This window comes from Prorops nasuta, unplaced genomic scaffold (assembly GCF_024137725.1).
Source record: "Prorops nasuta isolate Cenicafe-Biocafe unplaced genomic scaffold, Cenicafe_Pnas_1.2 PNAS00006, whole genome shotgun sequence".
In the NCBI taxonomy this organism is placed as follows: domain Eukaryota; kingdom Metazoa; phylum Arthropoda; class Insecta; order Hymenoptera; family Bethylidae; genus Prorops; species Prorops nasuta.
Window position 1 is genome coordinate 6,590,064 of NW_027116803.1, and position 18,184 is coordinate 6,608,247.

The following is an 18,184-nucleotide window of genomic DNA, read 5'->3' on the forward strand; positions in this document are numbered from 1 at the left end:
CCAACAAAGTATATATCCATAGTACTAGACTATACGTGTGCTCGTCTGCATCTTGCCGCCAATTATCGGCAGTTTTCAAGTGCATGGACCAAAACGCGTAATCTTTCCATTGATAAGGATTTTCATTGGTGACATTGTCAATGTTTGTTGGCGGCATCGAACCTTTTGTTGTGTTTACTTGCCGATCGATCGTGCTCATTGTTAAAATTCTAGCCGAACTACGCAGAACTACGTCATCGAGCGGGAGCGTCTAGCCAGGAAAGGACTACAGCTAACACTACTTGTGACGTTTGTGTGTGGTACCAGTGTATAGTGTAAATATATGTATGATATATATATAGATTAGAGGAGAAAGAGCCTTGAAAAATGAAAAAGTTGCACATCTACCACAATTGTTGAAATGTACAGTTTTCGCCCGGTGCCTGTTTTGGACCAATACATTGAAAATATCTAGCACCGATGGTTCTTTTTCTGTTTTTATACGTAGCATGAAGCGTGTTTGTCGACTCGGTAAAGGGGCGGAGTAAGCGGGGGAGACTCCATATAATAGGTATGGTGTAGTGTGTGTTAGTTAGAAGATACTGCTGTGTCTGTAGATGTGAGTGAGAGAGAAAGAGCACGAAAGCACAGTCGAAAGGCAGATAGGACAGTGACACAACACATATGTAGAAGGAGAGAGAGGAGAAATAAGGAGAACGCGAAGCGAAGGTTGAGAACCCCCCGATGTTTCTTAGGCCACCAGAGGAGGCAAAGGCGGGCGATGTCCAGTGCTCGGTGCAAGGGGGGAACGTCATCGTTGTTCTGACTTTATCCCTTTTATCATTATTCTTCATTCTTCTCTTAGAGCAGCCAGCGAGTTTACGCTAACGATTGTTGCCACTGTCGCCTTTTTGACGGGAAACTACAAACAACGGATGAATGTGCTTTACACATCTACGTGATACGTGCCGCAGGGTAGCAACGTACATAATCGCGCTGCGCTGACTGAGAGAGTGAGAGAGAGAGAAAGAAAGAGAGAGACCGTGATGATCGGTGTGCGTGCGTGATACGTGAAGAAAAGTGCGCGGCCTACCTACACCACTGTGTGGAGAACCAACATCCTTCTATATTCTTTTTACTAGTTTTCACGTACTTTTCCTTCGTATTCCCACCTATGCACGTGTATTGTGTATGCCCTACTATAATACGTTCAAGTAAAGAAGCGAGTGATCTTGTGAGGGAGGAGTGGGAGAGGTAAAAAGAGAGGTGTATAGTGTTGAGCAAAAGTAGACGACATCAAAGCGGAAAGCGTCTTCTTAGACGTGTTTGAATTGCTGGTCGTGTTAACAGTGAGTGTTGCGTGTGTGTTGCTGTTGCGAAAAGAGAGAGAGGGATAGAACGAGTGGGAGAGGGAGTGCGCCCTGAAAAGAAAAGAAGGAAAAAGAGAGGAAGAAAGCCGATTCGAGTCTCGAGTCGAATCGAGGGACGAAATGGTGTTAGTATTGGTATTGGTATGAGTCGCCAGGCCGCCTAGCGTAGTACGGGCCGAGAGAAGCGGCGGAAAAATGGCGTCCGATAACGAAGCCTCTTGCGCGAGTGACCCAAATTTTGCGGTGATCTGCTCGTTTCTCCAGTGTTTTGGCAAATCCTGCGGCATTCTTTATCCGGACATCGCGCGTCTCCAGGAGATGCTCGAGAACACCCAGGAAGGTGAGTCGCAATCCTGGAAAGAACAATTGACCCGCCCCCGCGGAGCCCCAATACTCGCGCGTGCTATTAGTTTCCCTCCTTTCGTCGACGGTCGCCCATCCGTCACATTCAACCAAACCTACAAAACAACCACTTCTTTTCCCCGCTTTCCCCTCCTCACGCGAAATCCGAACGTCAACCATTCTCCAAACCATTACTGTCTTTTCCCTCAAATTTTCTTTTACTTCATTTTTTTCTCAACGAACAAAACTCTCAATCTTTTTTCCTATATTCTAACTTCTTTTCCTACTATTGTCTCCTCTCGGTTCCTTTTTCTCTATTCTCGTACAGCCTTTCATTTGAATTTTCCATCGGAATGCATATTCCACATATTTCTACTGTAGTCTCGTTCGTAACTTAATAGCATTCGATATTTTTCTTGGTTAGTCGTTGACAGATAAAACTAATTTGTTTTTTGTTGTTATCATTTTGTCTCGTGCTGCCATCTCACATGTTGTCAATATTCTTTACACGTGATTACGTTTTGTATTTATGATTTTTTATTATTTAATCCATAGAATTTTAAGAATTTTCTGAAAAGATGCCATATAAATTTCCGCGCATTTTATCCTTATTTTTAGGCAAATTTGTATTAATGGTACACTTAAATGTCTTTCTGTGGTATAATGTCCAGTTTTTTCTGGTGAATTGAGAAACTTTCTTGAATTCTTTAAATGTACAGAAGATAGAATTTACTCAGTATAAAATGTTATATTTCAGTGCCGCAACAACTGATAGACTTGCACATCAAATTATTACGTAAGACTCGCAAAACAGTATCACCAGAAAAGTGGGAGAGGGCTTTGGTTAAATTTTGCCATACCTACTCCAATCAGGATGGTTGGGAGCTTGAACGGTTTGGATATAAAAAAGCACGCATCGCTGTTAAGCTAAGATTGCTTAAAGTATGACAAGTCTAAAAACTTACATATTTTGAAGTTATTGATATTAGACTTGAATAAAGTAGTAACATGTTCATTTAATTTTTCAGGTATTACTGGAAACACAATTTGATTTAAATACCAAATTTAAAAATGAGGTAAATAAATTAGCAGCAAATGAATTACGCGTTGAACCATTGGGCAAAGATAAATCTGGCTTAGCATACTGGTGTCAGCTTGATGAAGGTTGTAATATAAGAGTTTACAAAGAAGACTTGGATGATGAAAACTGGGAGCTTGTAGCAAAGTGAGTTTTATTATTAATAATAGTATATGTTATATTTCTTTTAATCACATAACACTTTTATTTCATAAACACTAGGGACCGAGATGGTATGGTTGATCTTCTGAGCACTTTGACCAATGGTGAAATTGGAGCTATACCTATAAATGAGGATAGTAATAGCTTAGAGATATCAGAAAAACCTATCATTGATACAGGCCAAGTTTCATCGCCAAGTATTGATGAAGAAGAAGGGATTGAAGAAAATGGTATAAACACAGAGAATTCTATTGGTGTGGAGTCTCCGCAAATTAAGGTTGAAGATTCTGTGATTGAAAATCAGAAAGAGGAAAGAATCAAAGGAGGTGGAGCTACAAACGATAATAAGATCTCAAAGAAAAATATTGATAATCATTGTTTGAAGGCAGAAGAGGACCAAGTAATGGAATCAAAATACAGTAGTGAGACAGAAACATCTAAAAGTATTTTACAGAGACATAATGGTAATATTCAAATATTAGAGGATTGTATAAAAGAAGTTCCAATCGATCAAGAAAAGCATTTGAGTAAAAGAGAACCGGATCAGGATGTTTCTTCTTCACACAAGTCCGATATCAAGCCTGTCATTGAGAAAAAACTGGAAGAAATTGATAAGCCAATTGGTGTAAAAACTGAAGTTGAAGATGCTCCTGTAAAATCTATCGAAACTCCGGTAATAACGTCTCCATTGAAACTGGTGAATATTGCCGAATTAAAACAGGAGGGAAAAATTTTATCTCCAATGAAAAAGCACAATCATGTCGAGGAAGGTGTGGAGACTGGTAAAAGCTCTCTGGACAAATTACCCAGCAAAAGCAATTTTCCTTATCCAAGCATGGAGCTACCAGTACACAGTAAGCTGTCTGTTAAGCCAATAGATCAATTGGCTGCAAATCTTGTGAGGATGCAATCGGAAAAATTGGAGAAACCTTGTGGAACCAAGTCACTGGAGAAGATTGCGGAGAATTTGGCGAGGTCGGGGGGTACGATAGGAGCCATGGTTAATGGTGAAGACGAGAGAGTATCCCAAGAGTTTGTCTCTCGAAATCAGGCTGATAAATCCAGCAGCCTAAGAGGACACAGAGGTATGGATTTATCCGCATCACCGCGAAGTTGGGAAAGTGCTAATGAACAGAATAGGCCGGTCGACTTTTCTGGAATGGATCTTTCTAGTCGCAAGTTCAATAAAGGCATGGATTTACCATCAACGGGATACAGGTCGCAAGAATTTCAGCATCGAGAAATGGACTTGAGTACAAAGAAACCGAGTAAATCGGAAGTTCAGAATTTACCATACGATGCACGAGCTGTGATGCTGCGAAACCATGCAATGGTGGCGGATCTGAGCAAGCGACAAATGCCTCCTTTTACACCGTATGAAATGTCGTCAGTCTCTTATCACAATGCATCGAGAATACCAACAAAGGATGATCACAGATTACCGAGTTATGCGATTCTTCCAGATCCAAGTAAATTAGCGGCTCTAAGAATGGCTGCTGGTGGAGCTATGAAAAGACCGTTGGAAACCGAAGAGCCACAAGCAGATGTCTTGAAGAGGCTACGAGCCGATGTTATTCCGCCTAGAGGTCCGATAGATAAAAGATCAATGATACCTCCTGCTTGGAGGGAGGATGTCGGGGAAGCTATCGAAGAGCCAGTCATGATGGTTCATGGGGAAGGCTCAGGTAGCGATTGCGATGGCGTTAATCCTGCCATTGGCGAGTCTATCGAAGAACCAATCATTTATTTTTACGGGGAAGGCTCTGGAGCCGATTGTAATACAGGAAATCCTGGTGACGAGACTTCTACTGACAATAAAGAAAGCAACGAATCAAAAACTGAAGCCGATTCCGCTACTGCGACCTTGTCACCAAATAGAATAATGGATGATAGCCTTATAAACGAAGTATCGACACAGTCGATAGTAGCGAATAAAGCTACTATAAAGCTTAACCGTAACTTTCCTCAAACTAGCGTAAGTGTAAAGAGTGATAATTGTGACTTTGTCGATTCAACTCAGGAAAAGCCAAAATTCAAACCTACTCTTGGTGTTCAAATTTTTCCTAAAAGTGTGGGCGGTACGGTTAAAAGGTTATCAAGGTGGGACGTTGGCAAACCGGTGGAGGAAAAGGCAGAATGTGACAGTAGTATCATATCAAATGAAAAGGACATATCACAAATGCAAAATACTAATGAACTACAACCACAAAGTAAAGAATTAAACGTGCCAATTGCCGAAGAAGAATTGTGTAATTCTAAGGCTGGACATGAAGATTCTGTGACCTCAGAAAGTTTACCAGACACACTCAGTTCCGTAGCTAACGCTATTGAAAAATCTGACACCGCTACAAAATGCGATTCGTCGGTACCATCATCCTGTCAACCGGATACTTCAAATCGTGTCGATCTCTACGCTTCTACAGTTCCCGAATCATCGCCAGATCTTGATTTAATCGATGCAAATGCAAGTCGGGAAAGTCCCTCGACAGGCACCGAAGTACTCACAGAATCAGAAAATATTGTAAATACAGATGACGAGCCAAAGTCGTCAACCGCATCGCCACCAAGATTTTTTTTTGGTCCCAATTGTGTATCATATACATCAAAACCCGAGGATGAAGCTATGACTCAACCCGATGAAACCGTTAGCACATCCAACCAAAGCAAGTCTGATACGTTGCAGTACGAATGCGTTTCGTCGTCGAGAATATTGGAAAATGCACCGGCAGCTGATGAATCTTCGAAACTCGTCTCTCCTAGCGAATTACCTGAACCTAAAGAACACATTCATGATGACAATTTGAAGGAGACTTCTGAGTCTTCCGTAGAGATCTTAAGCTCTTCCATCAAAGACACTGAAACTTTGTCGGAAGAGCAGAAATCGTTAGAAATTGAAGAAAGTTTATCGAAAGACAAACCAGAGATAGACAATACGGATGAATTGTCCGATACATTAGAAAACACTGTTAGGATCTCAAAATTAGTTTCGCAGCCAATGGAAGTAGATCTTTCCATACCAGAGGAGCGGCCAAATGAAGCATCAACTACGAAAAACTCTGAGAGTTCCGAATTATTAACGGAAAGCAATGAGCAACAACCTAAAATAGACACAAATATTTCTATGGATGTCGAATCTATAGAGACAGCTGAGGTCAGTGCTGATTCTTGTAGTACGAAGGAAATAACTGAAGGTAGGTCGTCCTGTGAAAATCTTCAGGCTGTAAATGAGGATAACTCTTGTGATAACTTAAACATTGAGCCTTCGTTCTCTGCAGATACAAATATGTCTATGAATATCGAGTCTATGGAGACATCCGAGATGAGTGCAGATTCTTGTGGTATGAAAGAAATAGCTGAAGGTAGGTCATCCTGTGAAAATCTTCAGGCTGAAAATGAGGATAACTCTTGTGATAACTTAAACATTGGGTCCTCGTTCCCTGTAGATACTTCTAACATTGATAATACAGCAGTCTGTGGTAACATTGAAAAACCCAGTACCAGCGTGGAGCATGTAGAATCTGAGAAAATTGATAACGTTGATTCAACCGTTAACAGTGCTGTTGAAGAAAAGGAGGATGTATCGGAGGTGCAAACAACTAATTCAAGCGATGAGAAAGTAGAACCCACAGAATTAGATGCAGACTCAATGACAACTAGTTTGGATAAAATCGATGAAGGTTTAGTTTTGGATAACAAAGATAAGGACTCCAATGATTCAACAGAGACGACAGATATCGTAGCTGACACGTGTACAGCACCTGGAATTTTAGAAGAGATTTTAAATGCAGAGACTAATGAAAATTCCATTGTATCGAGTTCAGTACTTGAGAAACAAAACACGCCAGTACCTGTAACGAGCAGCTCTGGTGAGGAATACGTCCAGGATACTCCATCACAGGCTAATATCGATGAGTCAGCAGGATTGGTAGGAAAGGGTGAAAATATTTGTTCAGCTTCTGAAGTATATTCTGCTGGCGACATTCCTTCGACAAGCTCGTCACCTACAAGCGATGTTAATAAAAACATTGTGAGTTCGGTAGGGTTTGAAGAAGTGACCAATGAATTTTTAGACGAAACCTTGGATAATCCCAGTTCTTGCGTTGATCAAGACTCTAATGAAGAGATGATAATAGATGATCCAGAGTGTGAATTAAACGAATCGCCGAAAGTTGCAGTTGGCGAGACGTTGACCTCAGAAGCAATACAAGAAGATACTTCTAAAGAAACTGAAGATAATCAAAATACTATCATTACCAGCCATTCTTCGCTAAATTCTTCTTTAACTGATAATATAATGGAAAAACAAGAGGCAATGGTTGATACGCAAAAGGAATCGCCAGTTTCGACTGTAGAATGTAATTTGAAGAACCTGAACGATGATGCGTCCATGGAAAATAAAGACAGCGGAGAGGAGTTCATTGAGACAAATCAATGCTTAAAACACGACGCAATTACTAAAGACGCATTGGATGCATCTTCGAGTGATGAAGTAAAACCCTTAAATGACGAAGAGCAGAAATCTTCATCAGCAACAGAATCTGAAGAAGTTCCAATATGTACTAAAGAGAACAAAATAGACGTAGCAATTACTGAGGACACGGTAAAGGATTCAGCAAATAAATTAGTTGAAGAACCTAGCACTGAAATTTCTAAGTCTTTAGTTGCTAATTATGATAGTGATTCTAATGATAATATCAGTGACGATGTTTTTGAAACTGATATCGTTGAACCGAATATTCAAAATGTCGAGAATGAATTGAAAAATGTACCGGAGTATGAGGGTGATTCTGTGATGACTGCTGATACAACAACGCTTCCACCACCCTCTATTGAAACTTCAACGGAAAAAGAAGAAAACATTGATGCTACTGAAAAACAGGAAGGTCAAGATTCGGAGTTTGCACTAAGTACAAATTTGGAGCTTGCGCCAAGTAAAGATTTGGGGCTTGAGCCAAGTAAAGATTTCAAATTTGCGTCAAGCAAAGATCTGGAACTTGCAACAAGCAAAGATCTAGAGCTTGCACCGAGTAAAGATCTAGAACTTGCAACAAGCAAAGATCTAGAACTTGCGCCGAGTAAAGATCTAGAACTTGCGCCGAGTAAAGATCTGGAACATGCGCCAAGCAAAGATCTGGAACATACGCTAAGTAAAGATCTGGAACTTGCGCCAAGTAAAGAAATTATTGAATGTAATGAAGTAATGAAAGAAAATGAAATTAAGGATGCTGAAGAGTGTTCCGAACCTGTATCAACAGAAGAAAGAGATGACTCAGAACCAATTACAATTCCTGTATCAATACAATCAGAAACTGAATCATCTATAAAAGGAAGAACTATTTATCCGTTTCAAGCTGATAATAATCGAGAAAGTAAGGACTATTTGAATAGTCCTTTGAATAATCTTAATTCTTTCGTTGAAAATGCAATTAGAAAAGTTGAGAATGAGGAAAAAGCATCATCAAGAAATACAGATATGCAGTATGCTTCAAAAGTTGAAATAGCTGGTTTTGATAGTGTTGATAGAATGAAGGATCATTTATTAAATCATGTTAGAATGGAAGATCGCGTGACCAATATCCTAGAAACGAAAGATCAGTTTGTGAAGCCTATCAATGCTATTTCTGTATCTAAAGTCGAAGTAGAGCATAGGATCCTAAAAGAAGAGAGTAAAATTGACAATTTTGTGGAAGAAGCTCCAATCATACAATCATGTAAAAAATTAAAAGAAGATATAGAATATATTAATGATAAAAACAAATCAATTGAAGAAAATATTGATATGGTAAACGAGGGTACAGTATCATTAGCAGAGTTTAATGAAATATCTTCAATATCTACCAGCCTATCAAATTCAATAGATGTTAAAGCAGATAATTCGAAAGATCCGTCAGGATATGATTGCTCTAATTATATGACTACTGCTACTAGTAAAACTGTAGACAATTATTACAATGATATTTCTGTTAATTTTAAAGAAAACTCAATTACTTCAGAAATGGATGAAGACAAATCAATGAAGAGTGAACTGTGCGAAGTGGTCGCTAAAGAAATGGATGAGACTGTGTCACAGGTGGAGGATACTGCTGAAGAAGTCTCAAAAGTTGCAAATATTTCTGAAATTCCTCAGCGAAAATCATTAGAGACTGTCGAAGCGCCTATTGTAGCGCCTATCGAAGCGCCCATCGAAGCACCCGTCGAATCATCCATCGAAGCAACCATGGATGCACCCATCGAAGCACCCATCGAAACTTCGAGCATTACAGAATTACCTTTACCTGAAACAATCCCAATTACAGACAAATTCATTGACGAACAACCGAAAGAACATTCCCCACCAGTGAAGGAGATTGTAGAATCAGAAGTAATAAACGAGCCATCGAATATTCAAAATGTTGATGTTGATCCAATGATGTCCGACGATTCCATGGGCATTGATAACGAAGGTATGTTTGACGCACCTGTAGAGGAGACGGATCCCTTGGCATACTGCGCTGACGATGATACCTTGAAAAACGTTAATGACGCATTGGCTGATGTATCTTCAAATTTCAATCCACGCGTTAAGCCCGTGGAAGATCTCTACGAAGGATGGAAATTGGACGGTACAGAAGAGCCGAGCAAAGTATCACGTAAAAGACGAAATAGTACTCACGAATCTAATTCGGATGATGGAGCTGAAAATCAGGATGAAGAGGATGAAGAAGCGGGTGGTAAACGGATCAAGTTACGCGCTAAACGATTGCCAGATAAACAGTTGCGGAAAGCTGTGGAAGATAGTCGTGCACCTGTGACCTCTGATGACGAAGGCGCTACAAAAAGTATGCCCCAAGCTGTACCAGAATTGGAAGAGAAACACGATGTTGATAATAATGCAGTTGCAGAATCTGTATTGTCTAGTAGTAAGAAACACAAAGGAAGGCCGAAAGGAGGTAGAAGAAGAAAGAAGGTTAGAAGAGGATCCCGGCGACCTAAACGAACAGATACGCAAAATGCTCAAACACCTGGTATGGAAGCCAGTGAGACTACCCTCAACACCTCCCAAGAGACATCAACGCCAACTTCTCAGAAGAAGAGGAAGAAGAGAAAAATGGTTCTAGGCTTGGAGATAGGTAGAGACATCGAGGCTGAGGTTCAACCGGGATCTGACGAAACACCAGTCAGACAGTCTCGAAGGATAGCGCAATTAAAAATTAAGGAAGAGGCTGATAGACGAAGAATCGAGGAAGAAGCTTTGTCGGAGCTGAAGGAGAAGAAGGAAAACGCAGATAAGAAAAAGAGAAAAAAGCAAAAGCATGACAGTGAGGAAGAAGCTATTCCTGGCAAAGATATCGATAAAGAGAGAAAATTAAAGAAGAAGAAGAGGAAGAGAAGGAAGAAGAAAATGTTGGCCAAATTTAACGAAGCAAATCCCTGGCAAAGCTCGTCAGGGTCCAGTAGCGACGACGAGAATGATAATGATGATGACGAAGAGGACGACGATGATATGGAGAGTGAAGGATCACTACTTTTCAAGAGTGATCACGAATTTTCACCAGAGAGCGACCTAGAAAAAGATCAAGCAGCTGAACCATTGAGAAGAGCTCGAACAGCACAAAAATGTATGCGTAAATTTTTTTCTTAGATTTCTATTTTATTATTATATTGAGGAAATTAGTACTTAACATATATATTTCTTACAGCACCAAGTGATATCGAAGAAGCAGACGATGAATACGCGTGCCAAAAATGTGGTAAAGCAGACCATCCAGAGTGGATCCTGTTGTGTGATTCTTGTGATAAAGGATGGCATTGCTCTTGCCTTCGACCTGCACTTATGCTTATCCCTGAGGGTGACTGGTTTTGCCCTCCCTGTCAACATGTTAGTTAAATACATTGAAAGTGTTAATAGTCGAAGAACACAATTCTAATATGGACATTCTTCTTTTCAGAATTTACTTGTTGTCAAACTACGAGAAAGCTTGAAAACTTTTGATCAATTAACAAAACGTCATGAGAATGAAGTTTTGCGGAAAAAGAGGTTAGCGTTTGTTGGTATAAGTCTTGACAATGTTCTTCAAAAGAATGACTCGCCGGAATCACAAAAAGATTCGAGCCAAGATGAAGATGATGATGACGATGACGACTCTGATGATGGTACATTTACTTTAAAATTGATATTATTTGTTATCTTTACATTGCCCATACATTTATCAAAAAAGTTATTAATCTTGATTGTAACCTTGACTCTTCTTTAGACGACTCTAGCAGTTCGTCAACAGATTCAAGCTCGGGTAGTACTAGCACCGATGAAAGCGAGCCAGTGTATCAATTGCGTGAGAGACGTTGCGCAAATACATATAAATTCAACGAATATGATGACATGATTAATGCCGCCATTCAGGACGAAGTTGAAGCAGTACAAGGTGCTGGAAATCAAGGTCGTGGAAAAGATATCGCGACTATTGTAAACGCGGAAAAAGAAGAAGCAAAGGTAACGGATTTTATTTTGGGTAAAGAAAATATAAGAACTAGATAAATAATTTTCAAAATAAAGCGTGTATTGCAGGCTGAGGCCCTAAAAATAGAGGAGGAACTTGAAGAGGAGGAGAAAGAGGAAGCAGAAGTAAAATCAGAAAAGGAGAGTGACGAAGAGTACAAGGTTGAACAAGAAGAAGAGATCGATGATGATGAGTACAATCGAAGAAAGAGTGCGAGAAAACTGCTAGCACGCAAAAAGCATCGAAAACTTAATAGTCTGGACATTAGTAGTGAGGATGATCCCGAAAGTGACGAAGATTTCAAAGGATCTGGTTCGGAAGATGAGGAGGAGGAGGAAGAGGACGATCATGTAACATCAAGCGACGACAGTTTTACTGATCTGAAACGTCGAAGCCGGAAAGGTGATTCACGACCAGTAAGAAGATCGACCAGAGCTAGAATGACTCGTTATGATGAAGATTTTATCAATGACGACAGCGATGATAGTGATCGGCCCAAGAGAAAGAAATCTCGATCCACCTGGGGAGATTCTGAAAGTGAGGATAGCGATAATTCATGGAGACAGAGAAAAAAGAAAAGCAAAACATTGCAAACTACCAGGCCAAGACCATCTTCTAAATCAAAAACTAAAAAGAAGAAGAAAAGGAAACGTATAATAGAATCTGACAATCAATCCGAAGAGGATGAGGAAGAGCTGAAAATTCAGGGAAATCCGTTTATACCTCGCGTGGTTGAGACAGAACAACCAGCCGAGCTAAGCCAACAAATTCCCAACGAAAATCTTGATGTCTGTCCACCCATTATTAGTGAAAATAGTGAAAGAAATGAAACTCTTATTCCAAATGTCCCAGAATTAACCGATATTTCGACATTATCATCAGCTCCAGCTGTACCGATTTTACCGGTTGTAGATTTAACAGTTGTCACTCAAGAAGAGCCAATTTTCCAAAAGAAAAAGAAAGTACGTACGAGCTGTGTAATTAACATTAGACTTTATTAATTTATTAAACATTTTTCTACGCTATTTCTTTAAACATTTTCAGGAGATAGTTCCAAAGAAAAAGGCAATAAGGAGAAAGGTATACAGTGTTTAAATATCGAAAATCTATTTGCATTAAAGCAGTTAATTGGAGTCTAATGTTGAAACGAATTTTTTAGATCATTTATGGAGGTTTGCCAGATGAAAATCGTCAGGAAGAAGAGGAGATTCTGAGTAGACGAACGCGAGGTCGAAAAATTAATTATCAAGAGGTCCAAGCATCGGATAGCGAAGAAGTAATTTTTTTGATTAACTTAATCAACATTCGGCTGGTATGCTTAAAAGGTCAAATAATTTGTTTATAATCGGGTTTGTCTGTATGATATTTAGGAACTGAAGAAAGCACTGAGAAAAACCGGTGATAGCGAGGATGAATTTGTTGTTAACGACGGAGACGATTTGAACGACGATGCCGAGAAGGACTCTGATTCAGGTAGAGTGTTTATAGTTAATTGGTTCTATTAACGTCATTACTGATTTTTAAATGTCTTTTAGGTGATATTTATAGTCCAAATAAGGATGGGCCGAAGTTTAAGAGTAAGTCACCGAAGAACAGGAGAATGAAAAAGAGTCCAGGAGCTAAGCGGAAATCGTTTTGCGATGACGGAACGCCTAAGCAAAGAAAGAAACCCGGACCAAAGCCAGGCAGCAAAAACAAGCCACGTAAGTCAAACTTAATGATATCTCCTGTACCGAATCTGAATGATATACAGGATGGAGGAAAGGAATTTAATATACGTGATATTGAAAATACATTGGGAGATGTAGGATCTAAGTTTGACGAAAGTCTTCCGGATAATATTGGATTCTCTGGTACGACGATATCTGTAGCAGGTTCTTTCACGGGAGACGTCCCTGAGGGTTCCCTGCCTGGCCTTGGGTCTGGAGAGTTAGAGGGGCTAGACGAAGAACAGTTGGAGCAGATGATGATGGAGGACGAGGAATATGGCAGAAGGCAACTTGAGCTAGCTGCGATCGAAATAGCTAAAAAGAAAAAGAAAGAGGAGCGCGAAGCTAAGAAAATGGAAAAGGCTCGGCTGAAGGCACTTGAGATACTGGCGGCTGAGAGACAAAGAGATCCAAACGCTCTGGAGGGAACGGACGGTGAGGTGCCAAAAAAGAAGAAGAGGGGTAGGCGAAGCAAAGCTGAGATTCTCGCCGAACAAATGAGAAGGGACGGTGCACCTGCCCTTGGCACTTCAATGTTATCGCCAATCACGGGAATGGTCATGACACCGGATATGGCAAGTAGTTTATCAGCTAATATTAATCCTAACATGCCTAGCGTCTTGGCACACGACATGGAACGAGTCCCCGAAGGACAGTTACCGCTGATTACCGGACCAGATGGACAGCTTTTCAACCCTGATGGAACACCGGTGAAACCGAAGAGACGCGGACGTGGCAAGGGTAAGAAAACACTGGCACTGGAAGCGGCAAGGGCTGCCGAAGCAGCGGCCAAGGCCGCAGCTGAAGCAGGCCTGCTCGGTATGGGGACCGACTCCAATCCGGATCTTAAACACAACGACATCCCGAACGTGCTTCCTACTCCAGGTAGCAGTACTTCCGGCTCGGCACCATCGACGCCACCAGCGATTTCAGCCAACACTCAGGGTCAATCTGCGACGCAGCCAAACTCGCAATCGGTTTATCCACCAATGCAGCCTGGACAGCAGTCGTCGGTCATCACACGAATGTTACAGTCCCAACCTGTAGCGAGCAGTCCACAATCGTTTACCGCAGCAGCAGCAGCGATGGGTCACAAGTACTTCGGCGCACCCAACCAACCTGGCGCTCCACTAATGGCCGGCCCGAGAACCGGTTATGAAATGCAATCTAGAGGAAGAATTCCTTCGCCGTATCGGCAACCAGGTCAATCTCCCATGCCACCGCATTTTGCAGCAGTAAGATCTGGCACACCACCGATGCGAATGAGGGTAGCGGGACCTCAAATGTACCACACTCCGCATCATCCCATGGATCCCTCGCCATCCGGAGGTGGTCCAATATCGATCAACAGTCGGGATCGAAGCTCGCCTCTCGCTCCTGGCACGGCAATGATTCCTCCGTCTGCCGGAAGCCCACTCGCCAGTAAGGGTGGGCCAACCCCACCACCTCCACCCTACGCGAGAGGCGGTCCACCCATATCCCGATTTGCCGATAGTCCTTTGGGTCCAAGGCATCAAATGCCACCCTTCACCAATGCCTCTCCGGTAAATCACGGTTTGCAGCAACCTTCTCCGCCTCCTAATCGGCCACCTGGTGGCAATTTTTCACCATATCATCCGCCCCCACCTCCGAATTACCACTATGGTGCCTATCCGCCTCCACCACCGATGTCTACGGCTGACGACGCAGCTTACCAAGGCTCGCCGTATCCTGCTGAGCATTTCTCATCTCCGGGAGACAATCAGCCACCACCGGGTATACCTCAAGCTCCGCCTCCCCCTCCCCCTCCTTCGTCACAACAGCAGCAGCAGCCGCCTCCAACGACTCAGCAGCCCCAGCCAGCTCCACCGCATTCTCATCCTGGGCCTCATCCTGGTGCACATCCTAGTACGCATCCCGGAGCCCACCCAGCTGCTCATCCTGGAGCACATCCCGGACCTCACGCGGGACCTCATCCAGGGCCTCATCCAGGTGCTCATCCGGGTGGCGCGGGGAACAAACAGTATGACGAAGAAGGTACTGGAGAATTCGGTGGATTGGTTTCTTACTTTAGTAGTCAGAGAGAGGACGATCTTGATTCGTAGCACGAGTGAGATCTTGGCCAACCCTGAATCATTAGATAAAACGTTCAAAACACAAGCGTATGATTCGTCGACGTTTTATCAACAGGTAAGAGAGCGCACGCACAACTTTTGCTCGAGAGGACTGCTTACATAAGAGGTGAATCCACGTACCATTGAATGTGTATCTTAAGCGTAGCCGTGACATCCGTACGTCCGCGAGGAATAGTGTGCGAAGATGCTGAAGACTACGGGAGGGCCGAAGAGGACAGGGAAACGGAAGAAGAGAAGAATTATGAGAATCGCATTAATGTTCACAAAACACGCGCTAGCATTATTTTATACGCATAAATATTTTATGATGTAAGAATGCTTAAGGTATATAGATATATACATATAGGGAATAAGAATGGCGTGTCTTCCTCTTCGACCTCTTAAGCAAACAGTTGTCAAGACACTTTGCACCATGATACAAAATGCCAGCAAAATCAAGTCCAAGGTTGGCCAAGTGTAAAGCAAGAGTAACTAGCGATGGAGCCTATTTTTAAAGAAATGTAAGCTTTTTGTAATTAGTTTCCGTGTTGAATTAAATTTATATGAAGCAAGCAGAAACCGTAAATTTGGCGCGATAGAGTACAGGGACAGAGAACGTTGTTAAAGAAAGGATAAAATGTAGATCTGATGCCAGAACTTTGATAATTATCCTCCAGTAATCTAATTACAACTTCTAACATTTACTTTCCACTACATTTCACAAATGTAGGGTTATCCTTTCCCGAACAACGTTTTGGCGTTTGATAGAAATCGGTCTTACTAGTAGTAAAGAAAAATTTTTGACAAATTCGGACTTTGCGCCGTTGTTACGTGTACATATGTAAATACTATAAGTCCTTTAGAATATATATATATATATATACACATATATATATATACACACATATATATATATAAATATATACATTACATGTATTATATACAACAGTCACGAAAAAATACTATAAAATGATCTAGTGCAAAGGGCACAAATGTAATATTTAAATTAAACTAAAAGAAATGGCATCTGATTATAATAAATTAACAAATGGTGTGAAGACTATTACTATAATTATTTATAAAAAATGAAAAGATTAAGAATTTCTAATAGGCAGTATATTGTATTTTACAAATTTTACTTGATAATTATATGAGAAATCATTAAATATAGTTAAAAGAAAAATATGTACTGGAGAACAGGAGGCTGCTAAACTATACGTTAAGAAAGTGAGAAATCTTTAAATATCTATTGATACTGGCGAGTAATTTGCGAGGAACTAAACTCTTCATTTACCTTTCCGTGCAATTGTATACATAAATATTATATATGTATGTAAGGTTGAAATAATCAGGCATGTGCAACCATTTTGACTAGAGGGATCATTAAACATTTACGTTCCTAATGATATCGTGTCGCACAGTCCATATGAAACGTTTCCCAGTTTTTGCGTAAAAACAAATATAGGGTATCTTTATGTAATTAAATATTATGAAATAAAGTATTTTTAAAATATAACATTTAAAGTTATAAAGGATCGTGACGGGTTTGACCTAATGTTGCTAGTTGCCCGTGCCTAATTGGGCGGCTTAAACGAAAAATCAACGTAATTTGTATGGAATATAATATTAATTTGATAACAATGTTTTTTTTGTTTCTAATGTCGAAGCTAGTTACCACAATCCTAAACAAGGTGTATACAAGCTGTACGAAAAAAATCTGAATGGAATTGACTTTATAAGTGGTGGTTCACTGAACAGATACAATTTCAGAAAAAAGGTTTTTGTAAAATTATGACTAATTTGTTTTTTTAAAGATTAACCCTCGTCTCTAACAGCCTCCTGATCTTTGATCATCTGCAAGCCGTTAGTGGCTCTGTTAAGCAGAATTCATGTATCTGTTTAGTTATCACAAGTACATGCATACCTAATATAAATAGATGCTATATAAATAAAGATATTATATTATCTTAGGATTAACTGCTTGACATAGTTTCCTTTACTTCAAACGTTTTTATGGCAGATTGAACGTTTCTACACATAACACACCATATGATATAATAGAGGGTTTATTGCCGATAATTTTGTTATTTTTACACCTATACAATGTATGTAGATTGTATGCGGTTATATGTACAATCTCTAATGTCTTCTTGTTTAGACTCAACATGTCTTCGGGCCATTCGTTTTTAGGATACGATTCAAGGAAAGTATAATATTATTAGTTTAAAATATTTATAGCTCGCTGGAAATAAGCAAATGCATCTCTATATAATTGTTACAAGATTACGTCACAAATTTTAATATAAAATTTACTTCTCACGGAGAATAAAGAATGAAATTCAACATCACATTTTATTTCCTATGGTTATAATATAATTGATCTACTAACTTTAATATTCTTGCTACATACGCTGAAAAGTAGGATTTTATCACTGCTCTCTTTTTACCCTCCCTTATTATATGTACATAAATATATAAATTATTATCATCTTCAAACAATATTCCTTGAAGCGTAAACCAGCGAAAGTCGTACTAAGGCAAAAGCAAACGTGGTGCAGATCAGACTTTGTTTTGGAAAGGGTCTAGACCAAACACGATTATTATATTACACGTTGTAGCCTGATTACAAACATTTTATAATAAAAATCAATATATTAAAAATAATATATTCCCTGGTTATTATTTATAAAATTAATTTTTAAACAATATTCTTTTTTGTTTTTTTCTTAACATATTTCATATATTTTTTACTTTGTTGAGTGGAAAAAATGCAATTAAATAGAAAATAATATATAAATAAATGTAATATTAAGTATCCACAATATAGTTGGTGCTTTTTTTATTATAAATTTGCATACAGTTATTTAAATTTTGTGTATGTATATGTGTATACACAATAATAAATGTATCAATTTTTTGTTTTTATTTTTAATGTTATTTACATATACGTATAGTATACATTTTTATTTTGTTA

The 18,184-nt window shown here is 39.9% G+C and overlaps 1 protein-coding gene across 1 annotated transcript; it reads left to right on the forward strand.

Moving 5' to 3' along the window:
- The first annotated feature begins 485 nt into the window (after positions 1-485).
- Positions 486-18,012, forward strand: LOC136774557 (titin homolog). The gene is made up of 13 exons (XM_066728942.1): positions 486-1,689; positions 2,449-2,633; positions 2,720-2,916; positions 2,992-10,529; positions 10,611-10,789; positions 10,860-11,064; positions 11,166-11,401; positions 11,465-12,370; positions 12,453-12,488; positions 12,568-12,684; positions 12,779-12,881; positions 12,944-15,133; positions 15,287-18,012. Exons 1-13 carry the CDS (start codon positions 1,545-1,547, stop codon positions 15,355-15,357), a joined length of 12,108 nt encoding a protein of 4,035 aa, XP_066585039.1. The 5' UTR covers positions 486-1,544; the 3' UTR covers positions 15,358-18,012.
- Positions 18,013-18,184: the final 172 nt, after the last annotated feature.

Excerpts from the sequence above, each read along its gene's own strand:
- LOC136774557 (XM_066728942.1), top strand. The coding sequence starts at position 1,545 with ATGGCGTCCGATAACGAAGCCTCTTGCGCGAGTGACCCAAATTTTGCG. Across the intron at positions 2,634-2,719 it reads TTAAGCTAAGATTGCTTAAA|GTATTACTGGAAACACAATT; the intron begins GTATGACAAGTC and ends TTAATTTTTCAG. Across the intron at positions 10,530-10,610 it reads AGCTCGAACAGCACAAAAAT|CACCAAGTGATATCGAAGAA; the intron begins GTATGCGTAAAT and ends TATTTCTTACAG.